The sequence below is a fragment of the Manacus candei genome, unplaced genomic scaffold (assembly GCF_025592945.1).
Source record: "Manacus candei isolate 608988 ecotype Guabito, Panama unplaced genomic scaffold, ASM2559294v1 h1tg000019l, whole genome shotgun sequence".
In the NCBI taxonomy this organism is placed as follows: Eukaryota; Metazoa; Chordata; class Aves; order Passeriformes; family Pipridae; genus Manacus; species Manacus candei.
In genome coordinates, this window is record NW_026138067.1 from 551,103 (window position 1) to 578,231 (window position 27,129).

The 27,129-nt window shown below is 41.1% G+C and overlaps 1 protein-coding gene across 2 annotated transcripts in view; it reads left to right on the forward strand.

Moving 5' to 3' along the window:
* The first annotated feature begins 1,239 nt into the window (after positions 1–1,239).
* Positions 1,240–27,129, forward strand: part of NECAB1 (N-terminal EF-hand calcium binding protein 1) — a 59,425-nt gene continuing 33,535 nt past the window's right edge. The window contains exons 1-5 of one of the 2 annotated variants that reach the window (XM_051785382.1): positions 1,240–1,558; positions 5,921–5,945; positions 11,485–11,541; positions 16,295–16,403; positions 25,106–25,131. In XM_051785382.1, the coding sequence (XP_051641342.1) occupies positions 1,292–1,558; positions 5,921–5,945; positions 11,485–11,541; positions 16,295–16,403; positions 25,106–25,131 (484 nt within the window). In that variant the 5' untranslated portion in view covers positions 1,240–1,291. The remainder of the gene's footprint in view (positions 1,559–5,920; positions 5,946–11,484; positions 11,542–16,294; positions 16,404–25,105; positions 25,132–27,129) is intronic. The other variant, XM_051785383.1, reaches the window with a different exon arrangement.

The window sequence follows — 27,129 nt, forward strand, 5'->3', positions numbered from 1 at the left end:
CTTATGTTTTAATTTTTGCCCTAAAAATATCAGCATTGTATAATTTTTTCCTTACAATTTTTAAGGAAGATTTCTCTATACAAACAAAATATTCTCAGTGAATGTTAAGGCCGATCAATGGGGAAAGCCTTTTTATTCCAAGATAGTAACTAGTCAAAAAAGTTAAATATGTAAATTATTGTTGTGGTTGTTGTAAGAGTTAAGAAAAACAAGCTCCCTCTATAGTCTAAAGAAGATTTTTCTTATCTCCACTCACTCTCCTGGCTCTTGGTACAACCTTTGGACTTTTTTCTTCTTTTATCTCTCTGGAAAGAAATACATTCCCATACTTCCGTTATAAAAGTCAGATTAAATAAAAGCCTTTCACTATTATTAAAAAGCAAAAATAGGTCACGATGATCTTTCCACCTCTTTTTCAAACCATCTTTAGGAAGTGATATAAAAATTGCTCACCTTGTAAAATGCCTTGTCTCTCCATTTGGACAGTTCTCTCTCCCCTCTCAGATTTTCCTCTGAAATGTGGAAACGGAGGTGGAAGAAGCAGAAACACCCACACTCAGCAAGTCACGCCAGGGCTTTCAACATGAAGGTGTTTTAAAGTAAAACTTCACTCTAACATTCGTTGTGAAGCATAATATCATATACGGTAATATATAAAACATAGTATCTAATATATGTTATTTTTATTGTTAATCTATACTTGCGATGCCATCTGCTGGTGGTATGTGGTGAGAGAACAAAGTCAAAGCCCCCGTTACGCTATACCCATGAAATAACCTCTTGGCACGGGTCTGAAAATATACGTGGGGAAGGTCCCTCAGGATTGCTCTCCTTCCCCCTACTCCGGCACTCTCCTCCTCACCTGCCCTCACCCCGCAGAGCCCGCTCCTGCCCCATCTCACAGCTCCCCGCTTTCTCCTCTCCGCGAACACCGGCGCTCCAATGTCCCCGCAGCCCCTGATTTTTGGCCAGGCCGCTTTGAGAGGTGTATTACATTCAAGAACCTTCTCATCAAGCCCCAGCGCTTTTAACAGAGTGCAGCTAATCGCGGTCTCCGCACGGCAAGCACAATGTGAAAGCACGGTCACTCCCCACCACCCCTCCGCACCGCCGAGACCTCAGTCTGGGGTCTTGTGGCTCGAGAAAAACCTCCCCAAAAGTGACTGTACTGATGGGGAAAGCAGTCAAAATGATGATGAAAACTGATGATGTGGCCTGACAAAGACAGACTGTAAGAGCCAAGTTTCTTTCATGGAGAGAAAGCAAGTCTCCCCACGAACACGCTTTAAAGATGCAACAGGGTGTGTGCGCGGCGGGATGGGACAAACCCTTCCCGCACGGGCAAACAGCACCGACGGCCGCCTCTTCTCCTGCCCCCGCTGGGGAGGTTTCCCACGGGCAGGCGGGGCCGGCGTGCGGCTCTGCCCCCGGCGGAGCCCCATCCCCGGGGCCGGTCCGCCCGCCCCCATCCCGGCCCCGGGGCGCTGCGGGCGGTGCCGGCGGCTGCGGCGGGCGGATGGCGGCGGAGCGGGGAGCGGGGCTGCGCATCTTCCGCGATGTGAGTACGCGGCACTCCTGGCATGAGCCTCTACTTCCGCACAGGACAGCTGCCAGCGTTTGGGGTGGGGGGCATATGGTTTGTTCTGGTTTACCTTTTTTTCTTGTCTTTTTTTTTCCTGCCCCCCTCCTTTTCCCACCCTCCCCCCCCCAGTTTCTTTCTTTTTATTATCTTTTTTCTTTTTTTTTTTCTTTTCTTTTTTTTTTCTGGAGCTGTGGAAAGAGGTGAAAAACAGTGAGACTGTTGGTCCTTCTGCTTCCCTTTTCCCCTTCCTTTTCCCCTCTTCCTTTTCCTTTCCCCTTTCGCTTCTGATGGTTGCATGTACAAGAAGAGCAGGTTAGTGGTTGTGGGTGTTTACGAGAGGTTCTGGGTGAAAACAGTCACCTTTCAAAATATGTTGCTTGGAATTTTATTATTTTAATTTGGAAGGGGCTTCTCACTACAGAGTTTCTCACCCTGAAAAGATTTTTTTTCCCCACACTTGCAGACTGCCTCCCATCCGTTAGACCCTGATGGATTTGAGGTGCCCGGGGTCAATGCACAGAGAACCCTGAGCCCTTGAGCCCTTTGAGGGCGAGCTCAGCAAGGTGCCCTGCTGTTCATCTGGCCACCCTTAGACCATCACTAAGAACTCAGCATATCACAAGGTGCAGCTGTTATGTTTTTTGTCCAAACTTGCCCAGCACAAAACCTTTCTTTGGGGGAAGTCCTGATAAACGGCAAACTCTCACCTAAAGATCTCCAAGGTATTCCCTGACCTTAATGAAACCTACAAATCTTCAGACCAACTCTACTGCCAACTCTGACCTACCTCAGACCAGCTCCTGTATTGGGGTTACTCCACAATATCAGCTCAAAATTCCATGCTCTGCATTAAAGGGTCCTTTATCTAGATGTTTTCTCTAATGTGCTGACAATAACTTCCCTGACCTTTCCGCTGAATTGTTTCAAGCAGCCCTCATCTGCTCATCTCCTATCTCTAACCTCCATGAGAAATCATTTAAATTAGACTCTTTGTTGACTTCTATTATTTCAGTTCAAGTATATAATGAAAATGCAGATTTTTGTCTTAGAGATACCATTTGTAAGAGGAACAGGAGAATTACAGGCATACATCACAAAGACAGAAATCTAAGTTGCCAGGAAAGAGTTAAAATACATTGAATGAAACCAACTCCCCAGTTTAACTCAGCACACTGGATTAGGAAACTGCATATGGTCAGAATATCTGATAGACTGAAAACTTATGATTTTACCAAAGTAAAAAAAAATTAAAGTTGTTTAATTTTCAGCAGTTTCTTAAACCAGTGTCAGGTTCATATTTATAGGAAAGCAGATGCCTTTCACAGAACTGTGAAGAGGAGGAAGGGGGGGGGCTGCTGCTGTGATTCTGCTCCTACATCTGGAGGAAAATTTTAAATTCAAATCAAGTCTCTTACCTGATTCAAATCAGGGACTGGACCCTAGAGGTCTTTCCTCCTGTAAAACTACACTCATGTAATAGATATTTTAGACATTTGGGGGGGGGGGGTAGCTATGTGATTACCCCTCAGTGAAGTAGCCCCATCTGTACAAACACCTTTAAATTAGACCAGGCAGCAAGAGACTGGCTGTAAGACTGCAGAGAAAGGACAAGCACTGAGGTCCTGGTCCAATTGGGGCATATAATCACAGAATGGCTTGGGTTGAAAAGGACCTTAAAGATCATCCAGTTCCAACCCCCCTGCCATGGACAGGGACACCTTCCATTAGACTTGATTGTTCAGAGTCCCATCCAGCCTGGCTTTGAACACTTCCAGGGATGGGGCAGCCACCACCTCTCTGGGCAACCTGTTCCAGTGCCTTAGCATCCTCATAGTAAAGAATTTTTACTAATATCTAACCTAAATCTACTCTTTTTCAGCTTGAAGCCATTTCCCCTTGTCCTGTCACTACATGCTCTTGTAAATAGTCTCTCTCTAGAGAGAGACCTAATGAGAGCAAGACAGGATTTCCAGTGCAACCTCCTCCCTGGCCTTGTGTCAAAGTCCCTCTAAAGTGCCCAAAGGATTTTAATATTTCCTTAAGGTTTTGTTTTGGTTTTTTTTAAGTTAATTAAACTTAATGCAAATGTTAAATAACAATTATAAAATTAATAAAGACATAAAAATAATTTATTTAAAATCAGTTTTTAAAAATTACTTGTGCAGAAGCTTGTGCCACCCTTGACCCATATTTACGGAACACTTCTGTTTGACTGAAACTTCACGGCTACATCTGCCCCAGTCCTGTACATCCACGAGCCAGTGCTCTTGGTCACGGAGAGGTCTTGGGTTGGATTCCCTGGTGTGGGTGTGATGCCCTTGTGGCTCTGCATGGGCCCTTGCTACCCGTGGCACGTGTCGCTGGTCATCTCTTCATGTTGCTTGGGTCCATGCTGCAGATATTTATCCCCTTGCTGAAGCATGCTGTGCTCCTCCACATCAGACATGCTGTGCCCATGCCCATAGCTGGCAGCTCTGCCCAGGCACCAGCAAAACTCCAGCCTAACCTACCAGAAATCTAGGACTGTATTTTACCTGTTAAGAACTGTAGAAAGAGGTTTTATTTTGTTCTAATGATGCTTTACGTGATCCTTCCTTTGCTCTGCATTTAGTATTTATTTCTCATTGGGATAAAATTTCCAGTAAAAGATTAAAAACTTAAAACCTTTCAAGAGCCCAATCCTCATACTGAAAATTGAGTGTATGATTTATTTGGATATATAGAGAGGACAAATATCATCTTACTAAGTAAATTTCACACTTTATTTGCTGTAAACTTGATCCAAAGCAAAGTTCAGTTTAGAGACCAACTGTGAAATCTTGGATGTGGGTCACAACTCTGTTCATTCCCCACCAACCTCAACCTACAGAACACAATCACAAAGATGCTTCAACAGAGCTTGGCACTTGGATCCTTGAGTTTCTTCTTTGGTTTCACCTCCAGGAGTAGAGAGTTACGACCTGTGCTGGACAAGCTGTTTAAATGCTACTAGTGGCTTATCAAACCAAAGAACTTTTTCGTTGCTGTCAGCCCTCAAAAATGTATGTGCTCATTTTGAAACACTTTACTGATATTCATAGCAGCAATAGAAACTATATTTGGAAGATTTGCTTTCTTCCCTTGCCTACACTTGTTACAGCATTGCCCAGACGACTCCCTTTTGTGGTTCAGGCTGAAGTACTGGTGGGGATTACGTTCGGAAATGTAGCAGGGTGACAATAGATGGCAGTTGCTCATATCTGAAGTGTCATGTAGTGACCACACCACAGCAAAACCACCTCATCTGAAGAGCAGGGAGCAAAGAAGCTGGAGGAGACTCCCTCTGTCGGTTCCACTCTCCGTCCCTGAGTCTTTCTCCAAAGTGTCCACTGATGTGGTGGTGCCTGTGGTGGGACTCCAGCAGGGACAGTTGCAATGCCAGCATGTCACCAGCAGTAAGACAGGGCCCTGCACACAGTCCCAGATGGGTTGGTGCTGTGTCCCTGCTGATGGCAGGGCTGAGCCTGGAAGGCTCTGCCACCTCTCTTTGTGGATTAATTCCCCAGGATCATCTTCTCAGATTCTACATGAGGAGTTACAGAATTTCACCTAAATATTTAAATAGCTTCTTCCTCAGGTGTCATTTACAGTGGGAAGAAAAGGCAGACCAATGAGAGGGCAAGCTGGGGTCACATACAATTTTGTGGCAGACGTATTGAAGGGAGGGATCTACAGTAAGCACCCTCATGCTGTCCTTGGCTTCATAGCTTATAAACCTCTATGCTTTCCCTCTCCCCTCTCTTCTATATTGGGGTTCTACTTTCTATCAGAGTCCTCAAATTTGCTCCTATACATCTGATGCTGCTGTCTCCACCACCCAGTCTGATCCCTTCATGCCACCAGACTCCTCTCCTGACTTACCCCTTTGCTTCCTCCACCCCTACAAACCATTAGCCTTTCTCACCATCTCAGATGCTCAGTGCATCCTCCCAGCTATCATACTTGCTCTGCTTCTTTAAACCACTTCTCTCAAAGCTGAATCCAGTATCATTGTAGCCATAGGGTATCAGGTTGTGTGCCTAAACATCATCCTTATAATCCATAAACAAACTAGAAATAAAAGTGGTTCTTGTTATGGTCCTTGGTATGTAGTGCACACAACACAGGAGGAGTTAAATAAAACAATACTCTGGGGGAAGTATGGAGACACACTAAGAACTTTACAATTGTCTGCAGCCTTGTGAAAATGTCATGTAAATCTTAAACCATAAAATCTACACTAATTACAGCATTGTTTGTTATTAATGCATTAAAAAAAAAAAAAGAAAAAGTGACTTTATTCTTTCTCTCTTTGTTTAGATATTACGAAGAGCAGACAAGAATGGTAAGATTGGTCACACATCTTCCCCCTCCCTTTGGAAAAAAGAATCCATCACTGATTCACCATGTTAAGTCATCCTAACAGGAAAGCCAACCATCCCTCATTTCATTTTATGTGTTCTACGGGTTCAATGCCATGTATTATGTTGTACACTGATCCTCCCTGCAGGTTCTTCAAGGGCTGATCTTGTGCTTTCACATTTTGGTGTGTGTGTTTGTTGTACATTGGGTGCATGTGGGTGTTCTCTTAGTGACACTGACAAAATCTGGTTTGAAATACTTGTTAGTAGCTTCATCTTAGTACTTTTTAAAAGCACCACAGGCTATATCCAGAAATCACATTTGTTTCCTACGTTTTGCAGTTATGTATTTTTCTACATGTCAATAGGCAAAATAAAGCCTTGAATCTAGCTCACATATTTATGGCACAGAAGTCTTGAGTTTTTTATTAATGAGAGAAGCGATGAACAGTGTTAAACTCACAGCTAAGACAGGTTTAACCCTGACAAGTGATTCCCAGTCAATCCTGAGAACATGGATATTGTGTACATTCAATAAAGAGAAGGCAAATAGATACCATTGAGAAAATCGGAGATAATAACTTACAAGGGAGAACTATTGACCAGTAAGGGCTACTGTACAGTTTGATGGTATAAATGAGCCTGTTGAATAACCATTTATTGTTGCTGAGAGGGAAGTCCCACCCCCACAGCCCATCTCTGATTGTTATTCCTGCCCCAGCTCATGTGCAGCAAGTGGCACTTCCTGTGAGACCATGACAGCCTCCTTTAGAGAGCTCAGGAACCACAGAATCCATCAATGTGACAGGGTTTTGGTAATGCTTTCTTTGTTATCTCCCTCAGTCAGCTTGCCAGTGTTTTGCATGGGCAGTGATGGTGCACAGTGAGGGCTGGAATGGGGAGGAGAAGAATCTCCTCTTCAGCAGTGCCTTTCTAGGTTAGCTACCTGCCAACCACGGCCAAGCTCTGCTGGCATTCCCCCCAGACCTCCTCATGGTGTTGGAAATAGATGTGTGTGTGTCTGCCCCGAAGACTGATGAGAGTCAGAGTGCACAGTGCAGAGCAGAGGACATTATTCCCTTGGAGTCAAAAAGAGTCCCTCCAGCTTTGTGTCCCTGCCCTTGACTTTGAGCTCATGCTGTCCCAGCCCTGGTGGATCCACAACACTTCAGTGGTCAGAACACTTACAGTCCTCATTCGGGTTTCCTCCCCCACCCCCCACCCCACCCCCCGAGATAAGCTCATTACTTATCTCATTACTAATACTTGGCTATGAAAGTAAGGGAAACGGCTCATATGACCCATGACAAACTGTTTCCACAATACAAAACCTTATCAGCCTCAGAGAATTTAGTTGCTGTCATTCCTACCTCTATATGCTGTTACTCAAAAGTACTACAATGATTTATGTCTATGTTTAATTGAGAAAGTCCTTTAGCAAACAGTCATTCCTGTATGTGAAAGAAGTCATACAAATGTGGTGGCTTCTTTCTTTGCCAGCCTCAGTATGTATATAATTCTGTTACTGTTCCGTTTCTGGAAATATCAGCTGTGCACAGCTTCCATGAGAGACTCAGCTTCATAAACTTATCTACAGTTCTTATTTCATGGCTGAGCAGCTCTGCTCTGTATGGAGCAGATCTGCACTCCTTCTTAAAACTGAAAGGTCATATGACTTTTTTAGATGGAGGACAAACATAGGGAAGGATTTTTAAGAAATATATGGTTCATAATATTGACAAAAGCAACAGAAAACCCTGAGGGAAAAAAAGCAATTTCATAAAGGTGAAATGTTGTACATTGACCTTTTCGGAAAGGAGAGGTTTCAGGTCTGCATGTCAAAATGAAATTTTGGTCAGGTTTACTTTATAAAACTCTATACACTCAAAGGAAAGTGTGTGGATGTCACACAGAACTAATTTCAGCTAAAAGGAAAAATCTTCATTTATTTAATTTTTTTACTGTTTAAAACAAAATTCATTAAATTCCTCTCAAAAAGTAAGATCTTGTCCCTATTCTGCAAGGGACGGAGTGAAGAAGTATGGAAACTGAAAATGCCAATTTTTTACGTCTCTCATCTCACAGGCAGCAGTAGTAACCCCACACATATGTGAATGTGGCATCTGTACGTGCTTGTCAGCATGAGGTGTTTTTTTCACCTTTTGATATGCTGAGATGGAAATGGAGTTCCCCATTAGCCTTACAGTGACTTGCAGTCAAGTGAAACAATATCAGTTGCTGGTAAAGGTCACCCAGGGGCCTTTCCTGACCATGCAGCTTTGGCATGTTCCCAATTAGAAGAGCCTCTGCTATAATTCTCTCCTCTTAGCACAGGAATGTAATTTCAAATATAGACTATGTTGCAGAAATCCAATCATGAACAATGTGACTGTCTAAACGGATGGTAAAAACAAAGGTCATAATCTACTGATAATGCAACTCTTGATCTTGCAAGAGGAACAGTCAGCCTTTAGCTGAGGGAAGGTGCCTCAACACTGCTGGTTCAACACAGACCAAAGACAAGGAGCACCAGATAAAAAAATAACTGGAGAAAGGGCCCTACCTTTGCCTGCATTATGGTAGGGGTCATTTCCCATCCTCATGGGGAAGAAGACAGTTACTCTTACCTTTTAGCAGTCTTTCTACTTTATCATCTCCAGCTTTTTCTTGCAGGGAGCCTGGCTGCTGCAGACCTGTTCTCTTAGAAAGGTGGAAACAAATTACCCCAAGCCCAATGACTGGCTTACCTAGCAGTGGGCTGCTGAGTGTATGCACCAGAACAACAGTCACCTTTTAAGGCATGAGTCCCCTCTTCTGTTCTGGAAACATGGCATGCTCTGGCATTCAAGACTCCCCTCAGCACTTTTCAGTGTGGAAACATCCATCCAGTCAAACCTGGAGGGAGGAGGAAGTGACCCCCAGCCATGTTCTCCAGGAGAAGACCCTCTCACCTGTCCCTCTCCTCCACAAATTAGAATTGGTATTTCATTATTTCCTTGTTCCAAACTTAACAACTCCTGCCCCCAAGCTCAAGCAGGAGCTCAAGCTCCAAGCAGCAGCTCTAAAGAGGGCAACTCAATATGACAGGTTTAGAAAAGTTCGTTTGTGTATAGATGCTGTCATTGATTTGCATATACAAGTCAGCTATTATGAAAAAACACTGACTATAACCTATACCTCAAACATCCTCAAAGCTTCTAAGAGAAAGATACTTGAAAACATCACAGGTAATAACTGCTATAGAAGCAGTCACTGTCAAAAAAATTGCAAAGCCTTAACCATAAAGAACACTGCAAACAGTATGCTGCAGGCAGTCAAGAATAACTGCAAACAAACGAGGGAAAATTTTAAAAACTGACTAAACAAAAGGAGATTAAAGTTCCATAGATTGCCAAACCTGAATATCAAACAACCAGCAGACTAGGAACAAAATCTTATTAATGTCAGAACTTGTACATTTATGCCTGCTTTCATTTTTTTCTCTGACACATCAAACAAGCACTCAGTGAAAGCTTCCCCCCCCAAAAAAAGGGGTTTTTTATAATGTATTTAAACTAGAATCTGTAAAATAAAAAATACAGCCAGATTTGATTAATCTTTGCTTTCTGTCATGTGTCTTCATTCAGAACCCCTGATGTCCACGACACAGAGCAGGGACATAAGACTTTTAAATGTACAATTCTCAAACTATAAAATATCATGATAATACACCTGTATCAAAATTGCTGCTGATTGCAATGATCTGGGGATTTCAGCCCAGCTATAAAATCATGCAAATATTAGCCCATCAAAAAAGCATGGGTCATAAATACAGGATTCTTTAAAATCAGTGCAGCAGTAGCATCCTACTCCTTCCACTGGTGTCAGTGACCAAGGGGATTGATTCACAGATCATACACTCTTGAGTGACCCAACAAGATTTCCACAGAATAAACAAAAAGCCACTGAACTGCACCTGTATGATCATCAAGAGGAAATCTTGCAACACTTACTCTAGGTCAGTTTTGCAGAGATAGAATAGGTGTTTTCATATTCATTATTTATTGACAGTACCATTGCAGAATAAACACTGACTTTTCAGGTGAGTTTTCTACCAGCTGCATCTGCTCATGCACCTCTAGGTGAGCTCTGGCAGGATGACAACTGTCTCACTACAGCAGTCCTCAGACCATGACTTCTCAGTGGCTCTAGCTTTTTTACCAGAGTGATAGTTTATGCTATCCCAGAGAACTGAGGCAATATGCCTTTGAGAGGCAGGGAAAGCAGGGAAGGGGATCTCTTGAATCTACCCTAAAGTGAACTGTCCAAGTTGGCCTGGAGGCTCTCTGAAGTTTGTCACTTAGTGGGTTAAACTTTTTTCAAGAAAAATGTTATAGTTACACCAAAGCAGGGAATGCCAAGTCCCTGATTTCAGCATTTTTTTCCTAGGCCAGTATCTCCTAATCTGGGGCTATAACATCCTGACATCTCATGAGGTCTTCAGCCAGCTCATGGGCTGCCCCCAGCAGTGCTGCTCGATGGCTGCTGCAGCAGCACATGGACTCTTCCCTCCATACAGACCTGCCAAATAGGTCACAGCATGACAGAGTGACTCATCTCTTGTGTGCCCTTCCTTGAGAAAAACAACAGTATGCAGGAATCCCTTGAGGAAGCTCTATGCACCATGGTTCCCAGAAAGGCCAGGTTTGAGGGGTGCAAAGTGGCCATGTTTGAGCCACACATTTACTGGATGACTTTATAGATCTCACATTCTGAACAGGAGCCAGAGGACAGAAATTCTCTGAACTGCAGCATCCCAGATTTAAGTTCCCAAATTACTCAATCAATACTGGTAAAATGGATTAGTGAGGCAAAGCCCTTGCAGTAGATCCTCTATGAACTCTCAGCACACTGTTGTTTGGTTCCTGACCATCTGCATCCACTGCAGACATCACCCTGGCTCCTGTTTCAGAGCCCAGGCTCTCCTGGGGATGAGATTCCCCATCTGACCTTCCTGAGTCCTTCAAGCATTGCAGGGCTGGACTCTGTGCTCCAAGTTCCAGAAATTATTGCTATAGAGACAACCTAAATTCTCTCCCTGTTAGCCTAGTCCCCTTGGAATCACTTGGTTGCATGTGCTAAGCTTTTCCAGCATGACAGCTGGAATAATGGCTCAACCTTATTTCTGATTCTATCAACATACAATACAGATCAGAGTCAATGAAAGCTAAGTGCATTTGCCCAGACTCTTCAAAGCTTCAGCCTATGTCTGCACTTCTTCTGATGCCACCCCTTATGACTGGAACCTAGTGGATATTATTAGCATGCTCACTTTGGCACACTGAAACTTGTTATTTTGGCAGCTCGTTCTTGATCTGATTCCAGCCTATGTGCCATATGCCAGTAAATTGGGTGGTTTTCCTATTTTTGCATGTGGTTTGTCTATGTCTGCTGTCATGTGTCCCCCCCCCACTACCTTGATCTCTGTGCATATGGTAATATCTTAGAGCACTTAAGTGCTCTGATCCAAATCTTTTACAGCAGTGTCGACTGTCAGTTCCTTCCAAAAAGACAAGTCCCACAGTAGGTCCCCAGGAGCAGGTGAGCTGGGAGGGGGATCCATTTCCTAGTCCTTTTTTACCTTCCTGGTTAATAAATACTTTCTACCACAGAGGATTTTTCTATTTATTTGTTTCACTTGTTGTTGTCTCTTCTTCCTTTGCTAATTTTTGGCCTACAAGGGCAGAGATCTTTGTTCATAGAGCCCCAGACCCTAAAAAACCTGACTACCCTGGCAGTGTGCATGTTGCCAGTCTGCAGACAGGCTGGGAACCATCTGGTTGGGCAGGGCAGTGCTGTGGGTTCTACTTTCCAAATTCCTGCATGAACCCCAGGATGAGCTTTAGCCTAGTGTGGCTTTCCCCTCTGATTGCCATAAACTCTTCCATGTGGCTCTTCCAGTTGCCATAAGCCCTAGGATTGCCATTCAGCCATACAAGCTCCATCTGATGTGGCTCCTGATAAGAAGACTGGTTTGGTGTTCATTGTTTGCTTGATATCTTTTGACTCACTTTCGACTCCAAGAGAGAGTATGTGTGTGGCTTTCCTCCATCAGTTATCTAATGTGTGTCCTGGAGATTACTAGTGTTTATGCAGCAGACTGGCTGGGGGGTATCATTTGGGCCTATTTTATAAAAAAAAATCTCTTTAATAGAGAGGTGAATTTTACTGAAATAAATGTAAGAATGCAATCATAACCTGAAGAAAGACTCCTCTAAACCACTGTGTAACTATATTTCTAAATTTGCAAGTGCTTCATGGGGAGATTAATTTTATTATTTATATTTTTGTTTGCCAGATGGGAGCATTCTGGCTTCAAGGAGGATGGGTGACTGTGCTTGTTTTTGAAGAAACACTGCTTTTGAAAGATGTCAGAGAAGACAGACAAAAGCAAGCAAGTCTTGCAAAACTGCTTCTTTGAGACATTGCAAGGCAAATACTGCTGAAGGTTTATTACTCTGAGCGATGTGTAGCTTCGGAGAAGTTTGCCTTTCATGAGTCATCCTTCCCCTGTCACTTTGCCAGTGGAAAGGATTTAAGCATCTATAATAGAAGTTTCTGCTCAACTGCTCTGAAGCACTTAAACCAAACAGCATTTATCTGTTGCTCTGGGGGCAGTGAGGTGTGCCCAGAGAGGTGGTGCTGAGGACATGTAATACAGACTTTAAAATAAAAGCTATTCTTGATATTCTTGACACTTAAGGGGAAAAAAGGAAAAAACAATGAACAGGCTAGGCAAATGCATCTTCAATTTAACAGCACAAGGAGCACTTTTTAGCCTTTGGGTCCAAGCTTCATCTGAGCACTGAGGAAGCACAGGTGGCCTGGGCCACCGGTGGCTGATTCCCCAGCTGCACTAACAAAACAGTTACACTCATAAAATATCAGAAAAATGCCCTGAGTAGTCAGAGGTTTTTTTAGTTAATGTAACTCTATGAAGTCTGTAAGTACCAAATAGGTGCTCAAATCTCCTTGTGTTTTGCCAACAACAAGCTCAGTGGTGTGTCAGTCAATGTCAGTAACATTCTGAATGTTATTGAGAATAACTAGCAATGAAGCAAAAGGCAATGTCTGCTCTTGGATGATAAAATTTAAAGAAAATAGCTACAGTGCCCAACCTGGCTGTTGTTGGATCAATGATTTTCTGGAGTGAGGTAAAGCCAATGATCCTAAAGGACAGAAATAAACAGAGATGTTTCAGGTTTTGTGTCATATCCACAGGCTTTTCAGTGGGTAAATTCATAATATGTTTATCTCAGGAAAGTTGCCAAGTGACTAGTTTCTTAAGTACATGTATAACTTGCATAAAAATCACCCTTCCCAGCAAAGGATAAAGCTGCAGAGGCAATTTGATTAAGCAATTAACTGTATCTATATGTGCCAAAAGAAGCATAGCTTCTTTCGACAAACTCAGTATTTGATATTCCTTCCCTGTAACCAGTGCCAAATGGCAAATGTGTTGAGATTCTCAGTCAGGTAATCATGGCAGTTTTCTGCCATCTTGGTTTTTAGCTCTTCTAGATCTTGACATTTTATTTTGATCATAATGATAATCTCCAGCTACAATCTGTCTTTTCATATTAAACATTTCAAAATGGTTTTGTTGAGGAAGATATGTAATTTGTACAATTTTGAAACCTCTTGAAGATTACATATCTGAAGCCACATATTCAAATCAAAAAAATTATGAAATAAGAGCAAGTAAAAGATGGAGGAAACTCCTCAGTTGTACTCTTTAAATATGCCTACTGTAGTACAGTATGTATTTACAGGATTTAGATACTGCTTTTGGAATAGATTCTCAGCCATTATAAAATTATGCCAAAGTACATTGTGGATTAGTCTGGTGCTTAGGACATCTTAGTCTTATCCTATACAGTTGTTTAGTGCTCTGTGAGGGATTCAATATGTTACTGAAGGAAGAGAAAGAAACATGTGAACCTAAATTTAGTGCTACCCAAATCAGTTATGAAATGTTAGGTTATAAAAACATTCTTTATGCTTCATGCAAAAGCTCAATCAGTTTAGATAAATGATTACTTAACTACAGTTTAATCTTTCAAACTTCTTCTAAATAATAGCAAAAGGTGAATCTTTCTTTGGCTTTTCTTTGCTGATTATCTCTCTTTCATTTAAAACTCACTACACTAGGCAATGAGGAACAAATTGCCTTAACTGTTTTAATTAAATGGTATGGATTTGCCTCATCCTGACCCATTCACTTCTTCTGAAGTCATGTCTGTAAAACAAACAAAAGAGGGAAGTTGTTCTTCATGACAGAAGTAAGTGTCAGCTGTAACTGAGGGATCTCTGATGAAAGCTCGTGGACTTCTGCCGGGTCAGCTTTCTGTTTACAAACATCTTTTATTATTTAACATCCTGCTGACAAGCATTGGCTGATTTCTCACATCACCTTCTATACAATGTCCTTCAAAGCCTCATCCAGGTTGTAGATCATTTCAGCATGCAGAATTATCTTACTTATCTTCCTTTGACTGATTCCTTCTCTTTAGCCTTGGATCATGTACTCGGGAAAAAATTAGTTGTGTTGGCTGTCATATGTTGTTTAAATATTCACTATGATATGATTCGAGTCCAGAATTAACAAAGTTTAATGCTCCTTGCTCCCAGAGTCCTCCTTTCCAAAACATAGAGTAGCCTAAAGTCTGACACTTCTACCACTGCACCCATGGCCACATTGTGAGTTGTACAAATGTCCAAAACTGTCCAAATTGCAATACCTTTTATACATTTCTGGCCTCATTAATAAACTAATTAAAAATATATTAAAAAGCATGGAAAATCTGAGGTACAGAAACACCTCTGGGAATTACCATATATGTATAATTGAGGTGAGATACAAGTATGATCCCTTTTTTCAATGAAATTATATAGCAAAGAGTGATGGTTGTGCTTAATCTGACGAAGGAGGGTAGAGCCTCAATCTGAAGTGGTAACATCATAAAAATACCAGATGAATTAATCTGCTTAACATACCTCATCAAGGATTTTGTCTCATGTTGTCAAGGACTTGCTATAAGTTAAAGCTTATAACTTGTTATAAGTAAAGTTAACTTAAGAAACAGATGAAACAAACTGCATTAAATAATGTATAGCTATTATAAGAACATTTCCCTCTTGAACTAATGTAAACCACATTACTGTTCTCATAAATGTTATCAGATGGTACCTCCCCTCCCTCTGTGTCCCATTAGTCCTGCAGACACTACCTAACTACATCATGGTATTGATAATAATTAGCACCCAGGGGTTATAATTGGGTTTGTCCCAAACAAATGAGAACAATAGTTATTTATAAAATAAATTTTTTCATAATTGGACTTCCCTGAATATTAAATGGCCAATTCAACTTCCATTTGAAAATTGATCTGAGCATTTTGACTGACCTCTGATATATGTCCAAACCACTTTTCTCATTCCTATATTTTGGTGTAATCTTCAGATGAATTATGCTGGTGAATAGAAATGTTTTCTCTTCTCTGCTGCCCAAGAAAATTAGCTTAAATTCTTTCCAGGAAAGAGGACACAAGGCTGGCTTCCTATTCCATGAAAGTCAACCTTTTTGTTTCATTTATTTGTTAATTACACACCAAGCATGGAACTTTTTTGAAAGATGTATTTTATGAAGAAGGACAAGTGTTGCAAGCCAGTGCAGTGTATTGACTAGTGTTTATAGCTAGAGAGGAGAGCCAGGTCAGATACCTGCTGCTATTTAATTGTGTACTTCAGTCTCAGTCTCCCCTGTGGAAAGCAGGGAGCAGAGGAAAGAAAGAGGAGGAATAGGAAAAAGAAATAGATAGCTCTAGATAGCTGAAGGAATTTTCATTGAAATAGCACATTCCTTCAACAATTGCTTGCTTTTGTATTTCCCTGGATTTTCTCTACCCCACTCCGTCTCAGGAGGTTGCCGATCTTCCATGCAGAGGGCAGGGAGTAAGTAGGGGAAGGATGGGGCAGGATGGGGAGAAGCCACAGTGAATGGCATCAGAGCAAAAACAGGACTGTATTGATGTGTTTGCCAATAGAAATTTAACAAGACCAAACTATCTTTTCATAAAAGATAAGAAGGAGGAAGAATAACTGAGTTACCAAGCAGAGAACTCTGATACAACAGATGATACATTTAGCATCATGTTCTTTATTAAATATATAAAGCTTCTGCATTTAAGCTGGAGACCTAGAAGGTTTTAATACTTTCCTCTCCTACTGCATGAAGTAAACAAGCAAAATTACGAATGAAATTAAGGCAATTTTTGTTTCTTCATTGTTCCAGATGATGGAAAACTGTCCTTTGACGAATTCAAAGCTTACTTTGCTGATGGAGTTCTGAGTGGAGAAGAACTGCATGAACTTTTTCACACCATTGATACACACAATACTGAGTAAGTGCCCCCTTCTTACAGTTCCAGTGCCACTCTTTGTACCTGAGAATGGAAAAAAGACATCAGGCTGATTTTAGGAAACAAATCTAAGCAGAAAGCTGCTTGAGGGAAGCTAGGCCGTGTCATATGGCTGTACAAGTGAAGTGTTTTGAAACCTTGTTAATATACTTGCATATGTGTTCCAATAAATGTGATTTGGGTAGCTGAGAACACAGGGTGGAAATTGAATGCCTTCTCTATTCCCCACTCATGGAAAGAAAAGGAGCTGTGGCCTCCTTCAGGCATAAATATGGATTCCTCCATTCTTGATCCTACTGATTCATTACATGAGATGAATACTTTGTACAGATTACTTTGTCTCTCTTATCCAGTTAAAATAAAGACTGTCAAAGTCTGGGCAAGTCATTTATCTTCTCTCTATTTTACTTCGCTATTTACAAAATGCAGACTGTAGTTCCCTATCCCAGAAATATTTTGTTAGCATTGAGATTATGCAGTGATTCACACTATACACAAATGCCTGGGACAGATGGCTAGGGAAGCGTGTCATGATCCCTTAGTTCATTTCTTGGAGCATCTCAAGATTTCATACCCAGCGTGTCACAAGTGCAGGCTTTGGGGTGTTTCCACCTGCATTAAATCTTTTAACTCTGCCAACATTCAAAACCTCACTGTCTGTGTGCATGGGTTTTTGTACTTCAAAGCCTAAAGATAAAAAAGGAGATGTGGCCTCGGGGTGATAACCATGGGCCACAAGCTCAGGAAATCTCAATTCCCTTCTCAGCTCTGTTGCAACAATCTTTCAATAAAATATTCAAAGTATAAGAGACTTACACTTTTCAGGGGACTAAACTAACCAGGTATTAAAACCTCCTGTTACACAGGCTCTAATGTCAGTCAGATAGGCTGTGGAAGACTGCTAAAATGAGTAATTACCATTTCCAGTATGATAGCAGAGCAAATAACAGATGTTTTAACTTCACGGTAATTCAGATTGTGTCTGCCTGACTGAGATCTCTGCACCTTGGTATTTGGTGCAATCCGGTGTCATCTTCTTACAAAGTAAAAGGTTGGTGTTGCAGTGACCATAATCAGCAGGAAAAATACATGAGTAGGATTTAGTTTTCACTGCATAAAGTTTCCAAGAGATAGATCCAAGGCCACGGTGTGTTGAGTAGCAGCCAAGCCCCCACAGCATGAGCTAGGCCAACATGAGTGCATAGCTGTGAGCTGGGAAGGGACAAGAGGAAGAGCTTATCTTTGCATTCTGATTTGACATCTATTTGACATGACATCCATGTTATACACCTGTAATGTCTCAGTCTGGAGCTGGTCAGTGCTTGTCCTAGGACTTCAGAAAACCTCAATGCACTCTACTTCAAAGCTGAGTTAATCATGTTGGAGTTCTGTGAGTCTGAAGTTACTCTCCGCGTGGTTCATCTCCCCTGTATTCCCCCAGAATCTTAGCTCCAAGCCATATAGTGCTCAGCAAGGCTCTGCAGGAAGCAACAGGAAGGGTATTGCAAGTGCAAGTGCTGCAAAGGCACCAGAAGTCTTTCCTGAGGCTGACAAGGAAGGTGACAACACACAGCTCATGGATGACATGAGCTGAAATAATTTCAGAGCTGAAGACCTAATGCTCTGCTGTCTAAGAGCATTCTGGTTATTAAGTGAAAGCAAAACAGCTTTCATGCAAGACAGTGTTGAAGGACAGCTGGACTTCAGAAGAGGCAGTTCTGAAGAAATACAGCTGTTTTCCTTACATGTGTTATTGCCTGAATAACTGTACTGAAAGTAGAGAAAGGTATCAGCAACACAGGTCTTTTTATACATGGAGTGAAGTATGCAGGAAAAGTGTGGAATTAGTGGCTTAAGGGGTGAAGAATTTTAAAGCCCATTTCCATGGTAAATTGGCCTCTGCTTAATTTTAATGTCAACTCTAATGAGCTTGTGTTTCAGCAGAGCAAGAATCCTTGACATGGTTAATGGTTTAGTGAATAAGTTTTAGCAGTCATTGCAAATGTAAACATCCCTTTTTTTAACTCTTATCCTTCACCCTTCCTTCTCCCACTCATAATTTTCATGGAAATTGTTTTTGCATAATGGCATCCTCAGGGAAAAGTTGTCAGAAAATAATGAGAATATTTGGCAAAGTTACAAACTAAGAGATACACAGAGGATCTCAAGGGGATTCAGTCTGCAGCACTGCTGGAGAAATAGAGCGATAAATGCTTCACTGATTACTGACTCACAGGAGTCAGTGGGGAATCAGACTTGTTCTTCTCACTTTACTCATTAGTAAAATGAAGTCCTCAGTCAGGACCCTAGTTACAAGGTAGGAGGGATGCTTAAACTATTCAGGACCTGGGGCACAGGCACCCTCCCAAAGGTAGGGAGGTCCCATTAAACCTTTGTGTGTAGCACAAGATAAACTATGCACAAGTCAGAGATGAGTTTGGTGAGGACCTGAAAGCCTTGGCCACCTGCAGCACTGATCTTATGCTGGGTGTTAGGGAGAGTCCATCATGCTGCATGTACTGCATGTCAGGATGTGACTTGGCACAATGGAGACACATCTACACTTGCATGTGTATGTGTCAGCAGGGAGTCTGAGGCTCCCTCTTGGTCAGTGAAGTCACTGGCACCTAAGATGTGATGCTGTTCACATAGGCTTCAGCTCTGTTGCCCAGGTATTAGGCATTTAAGATGCTTGCACCTGAAAATCAGCCTAATGTGGAAAGGATGACAGGAGAAGCAGCTGGGACATAGGTGGCAAGAGAAATGCTAGAACATTTGAAGGAACACTAGGTGTTCTGGATATGTTATATCTAGTTACTACTCAGTCTCTTGCTAGCTGCTCAGTTAAAACCCTCCAACTCCACTGAATATATTGGGGGTACTTTGGCTGGCAGGGCAGATTGGACACACAGACATCTACATTTAGGACTCAGTCCCAAAGTGAATCCACCTCCCTCCCACCTGTCCAGGTCTTCATTAGCTGAGCCCTAGTTCTTCCCTTGGGTCAAAAGAGAAGTGCTGAGATTGTCTGCCCTAGCAGCAAACTCCGAAAGGATGCCAGCTGGATGTCTGAGAGCAAGAAGCTGGTTAGCATTGTCCCTGCAGTCGTAGGAACCCATCTGACTGCATTAGCCTGTGGCCCAGTACTGTGCACCTAAACTAAAATGAAATGTATATTTTATGGACCAGAATGCTTCCTTTAACATTCTGGTTGTAAAGATAATAGTGACAAAACCTCAGTAATTTAAGTATGGTTTAAGGATACTAATTATCTCTGCCTTGTAAGGCTTTCTTCTCTGTTAGTTGGAAGGTGTATTTTGGTCTCCTGGTATTGCTGATCTTTCACAGTTCAATACAAATACATAGAAAAAAAATAATTAACTTCTAACAATTAGGAAAATAAAATATCTATTTAAAAGGATATGAGATACAGGCAGGCTCTTTAATTAGGTGAACTGCAGATGAGTGAAAAGGGGTTTTTTTCTAAAAAGGAATTATTGAATGCAAAAAAAAAATGCAAGAGGAATATAATTATTGGCTTTTGACCATTTTTAAAAATGGTTCTTTTACGTTAAATTAGGATTTCAGGGACATGGTTCAGCATTGACATCAGGAAGGTATGTTTGCTAATATTTAAGAGTTGTAATTGCAACTATTGACTTTAACTATCAGATTTTTCAGACAATAGCTACAGAAATCCGTTTGAAAATGAAGCACAGAGACAAAGGCAAGATACTGGTCAGAGTGAGCTGATTATTCATTTTAGTATTTCACGACTGATCAAAAGAAGTTCACTGAGAATGATTTATACAGTCTTGATGCTACTAGGTCCTCTCGTTAGACAGACAAGCTGCAAATAGAATTTTGCTTCAAAATTTTCCATATGGATGATTATTTTTAATGGGAAATTCAGCTTTCTGCAGAAACAAGTGAGAATCACTCACACTGAGGAAATCAGATGGTAATGACTATTTTCAGTTGCATTTACCTAAATGGAGCTGACCTAAAGTGTTTCATTTCAGTTCTTCAGAAGATAACATTGCCTTCCCAGCAGTGAGTACATTGCTTAATGGTAGGTGTGGTTTGAAAGCCTAGTCCTAGTCTGGGTTTCCCAGAGAACCACAACATTTTGGCACCTCTATCAAGATGTGTATTTCCAAGGAGTTTAATAAAACAATGTAACATTTTAGTTTGTCTAAAAATAAATAATTTAATCTCATGTTTTTTTTTAAGAATCATTTTGAGACAGAACCAGAAATGAAAACATGTCCTATGGGGTAAAAACTCTGAAATTTGTTCCCTGTGGCAAAAGAGCCACCATGATGTAGTGTTTGATTTAGGTTTGTGTCATTCAGACTCTGCTAAAAAATCATACCTCTGCAGCCCTTGCACAATGCTCTACAGATTTTGACATACACCTTGAGTTTTAATAGTATTATTAAGCCTCTTTTAGCAACACAGAGGCTGGTGTAGCTCAGATGATTAAGATAACTTGTCAGCTATGTAGTCATTGCATCCCTATAAATCATTGCTGAATGCAAAGGACTAGAGGATTGTTTTTTCAGATGAGTTCTTAGGAGAAAAAAATCAAAACTTTATTCTCTCCTGCAGTCTTGCCACAGGAGAACAGTAAGTGATGATTCTGAAGTTATCACTTAACCTGAAGCTAAGCATAAGCAAACTAGGCAATTATTTAGTGCAGCAGGATGTGGGACATTAAAAGAGTCATGACCCTGCTGCCCATGTCAGAGCCCAGAAAGCCAAGCTCGCTGCTGCCTTTGAGGGTCCAGCAGATGCACAGTCCAGCTGGACCTGGAGTTGAATAGCTGCAGTGTCCTCAGGGCAGAAGGAAGTTTGCCTCCTCAAGGACAGACTCAGGAGCTCTGTCCCACTTCTGTTTCTTCTTCCTCCTCTCCTTCTTCCTTTTCTGTGACAAGAGGCCAACACCTGGGCCTATCACAGCACTGCAACATCCTGGAGGCAGTTTTGCCTCCAGTGGTAAGAAACCTTGAACAAACCTGAATAGAAATGTATTCACTTATGCAAAGCAGCTGTGAGACAGAAAACCCCTAAACTGGAAGTGCACACATAGGACTCCTTTGTGAAACACTCTGTAATGTTGGAGCACTTACCTCTTTTTGCTGACTTAAAGTGGGATGGTATGCAGGCTTTCATGTTGCAAAGAGCATTTTGGCCAAGATTGTCCATGGATGACTATGCAGTCACCCTTGCATAGTTTAAGTAATATATAATTCCTTTCACTCACAAATTATATACTTCTACTTAACAACAGGTGATACTAGCTTTGAACCTTCCTCCCTAAAACCAAATTTAGCAAAAAGTCATGCAAATGGGATGTAAAAGAGAGTTGGTTCAAGCTCCTGAAAAAATCCTTAGCATATCTGAGAATGGAGAGAGATCTGAAGAAGAAAGTGTTATCCTTCTCCAGCTATGTCATGGCAATGAATTTTCTAAATTAGGTTTGTTCATAAAGTCTTTCATATAGTATTGGATTCTTCAATAAAGTATCTGCTTTAAATGCCAGACTCCATACTTTGTATATAACTCCTGAAGAGATATCATTGTCTCTTCTTGTGGTCCAGGGAAAATATCCACATCTTCTGCTGGTACCTCTGCCTAGAGGTGCCTTTCCTATCAGAGAACAGTATGTGTCAAGTCAGTGGGTGGGGTTGTGGATCAGTGGATCCACAGCAGTGAATGAGTGGAATAGCTTTAACCTTCCCTCCTCCCTGGTAGCCCCCAGTCCACAGCTAACTGTGGTGGGCAGAAAAAGATCACAGCTGCTTTGCAGTTCTACATTTTGGTCCACTTCCAGAGGTAGCATGAGTAGGCACTTTTGCCACAGTTCATTCAAGTGAATTTGCTTATTTTTCTGTCACTGAGCAACAGGTATGATCAACTTTGCAGTGATCAGGACAGCTCAGTGTAATAGTTCTTTAAAAATAGCTCATGTTTTTACGTAGAGAACATTTTAGGCATAGACGTAGAAGGACTGCATCTAGTAGTCAGAAAGCAAATTGAGAGCAGGACTTAAAAAATTAACATGCTAACATGGTGTGAATACATTTGGCTACACCCGATGCCTCAGTTGCTTATTGTGAGTGGAGGGCTGGTGGCTGGATGTGATTCATCCAGTAAATATCGCAAATAACATGTTCAGCATTTCCAGATTATAGGTCTAAGCAGAAGCATCCTTGGCATGTGTACCCACTGAAATGATGAACAGGTGCCTGCTGTAAACCTGAGTACTGAGTAACAGAAACAGCCCTCTGGTGTGTACCTCACTCCTGTATTATTAAGTACAAGCCAAATTTCTTTAATTATTTCTGTAGCATCTTGCAGGGAGCTCAAAATTGTTTGTATGCAGCAAAAGAACTCCTAGGTTTGTTCACAACTGTGTTTGAAGCAGCATGTTTGAAGCAGCATGTTATAATTTCTGAGAGAATGAAATAATCTGTGCACAAAATTATAGCTTCCCTGCCTAGAACAGCATCCCCTTCAAAGAGGATGCCAAGAACAATGAAGGGTATTTATAACAAAGAAATATTGAGTATGCTAGACTGAAATCCATGTACTTTGTGTCTTTTCTGTGTTCTGTCACAGGCTTGCTGCAAAAATTGCTTTGCATAATATTTTTCTCATTATTCAGATGTCCAATTCTAACTGAAAATTAATTCAGCACCTAAATACTTTTCCATCTGCACTGGTAGTCCATTTGCAGCTGTGCCACTCCTGCCAATAAGACTAACAGCATACTGAAAACAGGGATGCTGAAAGCCTCCAAGCTACTCCCTATATCAGTACCATGGTACTGAGGATACTGCAGAAGGACAAGGATGAGAATAGATTCAAATACGAAATTTGAAAAGAGCATGAATTTGACTGGGTAACTGTGAAAGGCTATTTTAAACATAGTTATCAAACTGTACATTAAGAAATGCAGAAATGTGTTTTACATTAAGGCATTAGGGCAGATGATGTGAAAGAGAAGAAAATGAAGGGATGATTAACAAATAGTAGGCATCATAACAGCAAACTCCTGTCATTTAACATCATCATATTCTGTCAAGGCTTTTTGACTCAGGCAATTTTCCAGCTTTCGGGAATTCAGTTTGCATTCAAAGGGTGAACACCTGGACTGTTCCAAAAATGACTGCTGAACTGCAGGAGTGGGTGGTCAGACACATTTGACCACTGATGCTGTAGTGATCTGTGGTAAAAAGCCTTAAGGAGTTGCAGACACTTTTTCCCATCACATCATTTGTTGACCTAAGAGTTAAGTTTCTCAGCTTCAGCACCTGTTCTTACAGACTATGAATTTCTTTGTACCTTCCACCAAGGTCATTGGAAAAAAAAAAATCAGGTGCAAGTCTCATTGGCAGCCATCTAACTTGGCCTGTTCAAATGCAGATAAGGTCACCTTCAATTAATAAAAGTTGTGTGAAAATCTCATTTACATTATCAATTAAAAGTGTTCAGAAGTTTTTATAGTCCTGAGTATGCAAGTTTGTGATAACCCAGGATCCTGCAGTTTCCCTGTTTCTCTCCCTTGTGAAATAAAAGCCAGATGTATGGAAGTTAGCAGTGGTGAAAGTGATTTTAAGATAGCACTGTGTCATCATTTTATTAAAAGGTCAATTAAAGAATCCCATTAAAAAGATAAGTGAAAATACCCTAAGTGCAATCAGCCGTTCAATATTCACCCCTCAGCAAGATTCAAAGAGGACATTCGTGCTTTTAAGTTTCTTTAATAATCAGTTTCTTCTCCTCCTTGGAAGAAAGTCAATATGCTAACTTTAAGTAATGAGCTGTAGGTCAAATTTTTTTTTCTTCTGTCTATTAAGGCCTCAGAGAGAAAATATTGCTTATGAGAGAAAATATCACTTCAAAGTTGATCAAGACAAAATCTGTTCCAAGTGAACAGGTTTGAATTGTATAGAATACTTGCCTGCATTTATGTACTTATATAATGGCATGGGAATATGGCAATACAGCTATACTTTTCTTATCACTAATCTTGCTGAAGCTAGTAGTGGTGAAATGGTTTTGTATGGCCAGAAAGCGTTGGAAATTATGAGTGCTGATGGAATATGTCTGGTTTTATCCTCCTACTGTACTGTCTCTCCCATGGAACACTACTGCACAAGAAGGATTGCAAATGGGAGAAAGTTATTGGGTTTTTCCTCATTTAGCATGGAGGGCCAAGGTCTCTGAGCCCCACTGTCCACAGAAGAGGAGTACAGGCAGAAAGGTGGAGAAAAAAACCCACCAACATTTCTGATGTTTAGATAGATTTCTGCCAGAACTGGGACCAAATGTGTAAGGCCTGAGGAGCAGTGACCCTGCACCATGGTGCACAAAGGCTGGGCAAGGAACATCAAAGTGGGTTGTTAATGAGTAGGAAGGTGCCAGTGGGAATGTGATCATGAAGGGAGGCTGCACCTGCCACCAGCTTCAGAAAGGCTGCAACCTTCTACTTCAGACAAGCCTCCCTAAGGCAGCAGAGCAAGGCCAGCAAGGGCCAGGCACTTTCAACTCCTGCTGCAGCCCAGGCAGGGGGGTTTCATACCCTAGTCAGGCTAATCTTTGAGTCCTGCTATTTACCAATCCAACAAAAAAAATATTACTAAGCTCACTAACCCTCTATACTCTTATCTTTCCAGCAATCTTGACACAGAAGAACTCTGTGGTAAGTTCCCTTTTGGGAAAGAACATAATCTATGCCTGCGGCAGCCCTGTGCAAATGAACATACCATGTGATTATTTTTTTCTGTTTAATCTTTGTAGCTCAAACAGGAAATAATTTCCACTCAAAGAACTCCTGGGAAAATGCAGATGGCTTATAATATTTTCAGACTCTATCATCCACTATGTGCAGAAACTACTTTGAAAATATTTTTCCTACCCAGTACTTCACATTCTCCGAGATTCAAAATTTGTTCTGATACATAGAAAAATAGAGAGATGGCTTTTAATCTTATTTCCCTCTCATATGAGATATTTTTTCTATTTAGTTTCGCATTTTAACAAGTATGAGTGCTTTAGGAATTTTGAAAAAGATTGTCATATTAGTACCCCACTGGAGGAAAATTCATTGCTTTCCTCCTACTTGAGCCAGCGAGAACAGCAGTTTGAGAAGTTTTATCATCCTTCATGACAGTAAAACTCTTGCAAGGCCTAGAATTTGGCCCAATTACTTATTTCTGTACCCTATTCTGGGCTGTGAATCATTTCTCCAACACCTTGTTTGCTCTCCAGCTGATCTTACAGCCCCTGATTTAGGAGTTCTGCTTCCAGCAGAAAACAATTCACATAAGATTTTTGCAAGTCCTCCCACAGAATGTCAGGAAAAAAAACCTCAACATTTATACTTGTCAACGCCTCTTCTGAGGGAGAGCTGGTAGCCTGCTAAGTTCCAATGGTCAACAATGTTAAAGACATTTAAAAGCTGAAAGTACTGTCAAGTTGAAAACAAGCTCATTTACTTACCCACAGGATGACTCTTCCCATGGCCAAGAACCCACGAAGAGGTACCTCAGCCTGTGGCTTACAAATATATGACAAGAGACTCATCTGAAGTGAATTGGGCTGTGACAACTAGTGCTGGTTGAGCACCTGGTTAAAATTGTATAAACCTGGCCAAGGAAGACAGGTTTTGTTCCACAAGGGATTTACTGCTGTTGACATTGTACTGGAGGTTTACAGGCTGGATGGGCTGAGGGGGGTGTTAATCCAGCACTGACTCTGTTTGCTGTCTGTTTTGATTAAATATGAGTTGCTTCAGCTGCCTTTTAAATCTTTCATATGCTGCTACCAGAGTGTTTCTCATCTGTGAATCTGGTACCAAGTTTACTCAACACCTGTTTGAGCTTGTGATTATACAACTCTTCCTGAGTTATCTCAGTTCACCTGAGAAATTAAATGAAAAAACATCCACATATTAATTCACAATATGTTTTCATTCAACCTTTTAGCAATACCAGGTTATGTTGAAGTGTTCCTGATAACTTATGCTTTCGTGATTCCCCTGAGAAGCTCATGCTGACCTCTTAAAAGCTTCAAAGTATTGCTATTTATTATTTCAAAAAGACCTTATCTAATCTTGTTCTTCCCATCTGCCATTTAGATGTTGCTTTTTGTGCTTTTCTAGGTGATTTGATATCTAAATGTCTTGTCTAACACAGTCTCTAGCTTTAATATAATTTTTTTTCTTTCCTTTTCACACTTTTTCCTTCCTGTGCCTCCCTCTATTATATTTCCCCACATCAACCAATGGGAACTCAGGTCATGATTTCCCAGATTTGCTTCCTTCTCTTGCTGTAATCCCTCTGACTGAGTTGTGCCCCCTGATTTTACATCAGCTCTTTCTGTTAAAATGTTCTTTGCTTTAAGCAGCCACACAAGGACATCCTGCAATTTGTTATTTCCACGATTTTCATTAAAAAGTATATTGCATGCATCATACTTGTTGAAAATATAATCATAGTACCTGGGATTAGAAGTTTATGTGGCCAACTCATGGTCTCTTAATTTCTCGGATAGAAACAACTGGTCTCAACCAACCACAACTCACAACAGCCCCGACTTCATCTTATCTCCTCTAAGGGCTTTACCAGAATTATTCATTTTTGTATCAGTATAATTAAATTTAGTACATACATATGAAAACTTCATTTCCTGCTAGTAC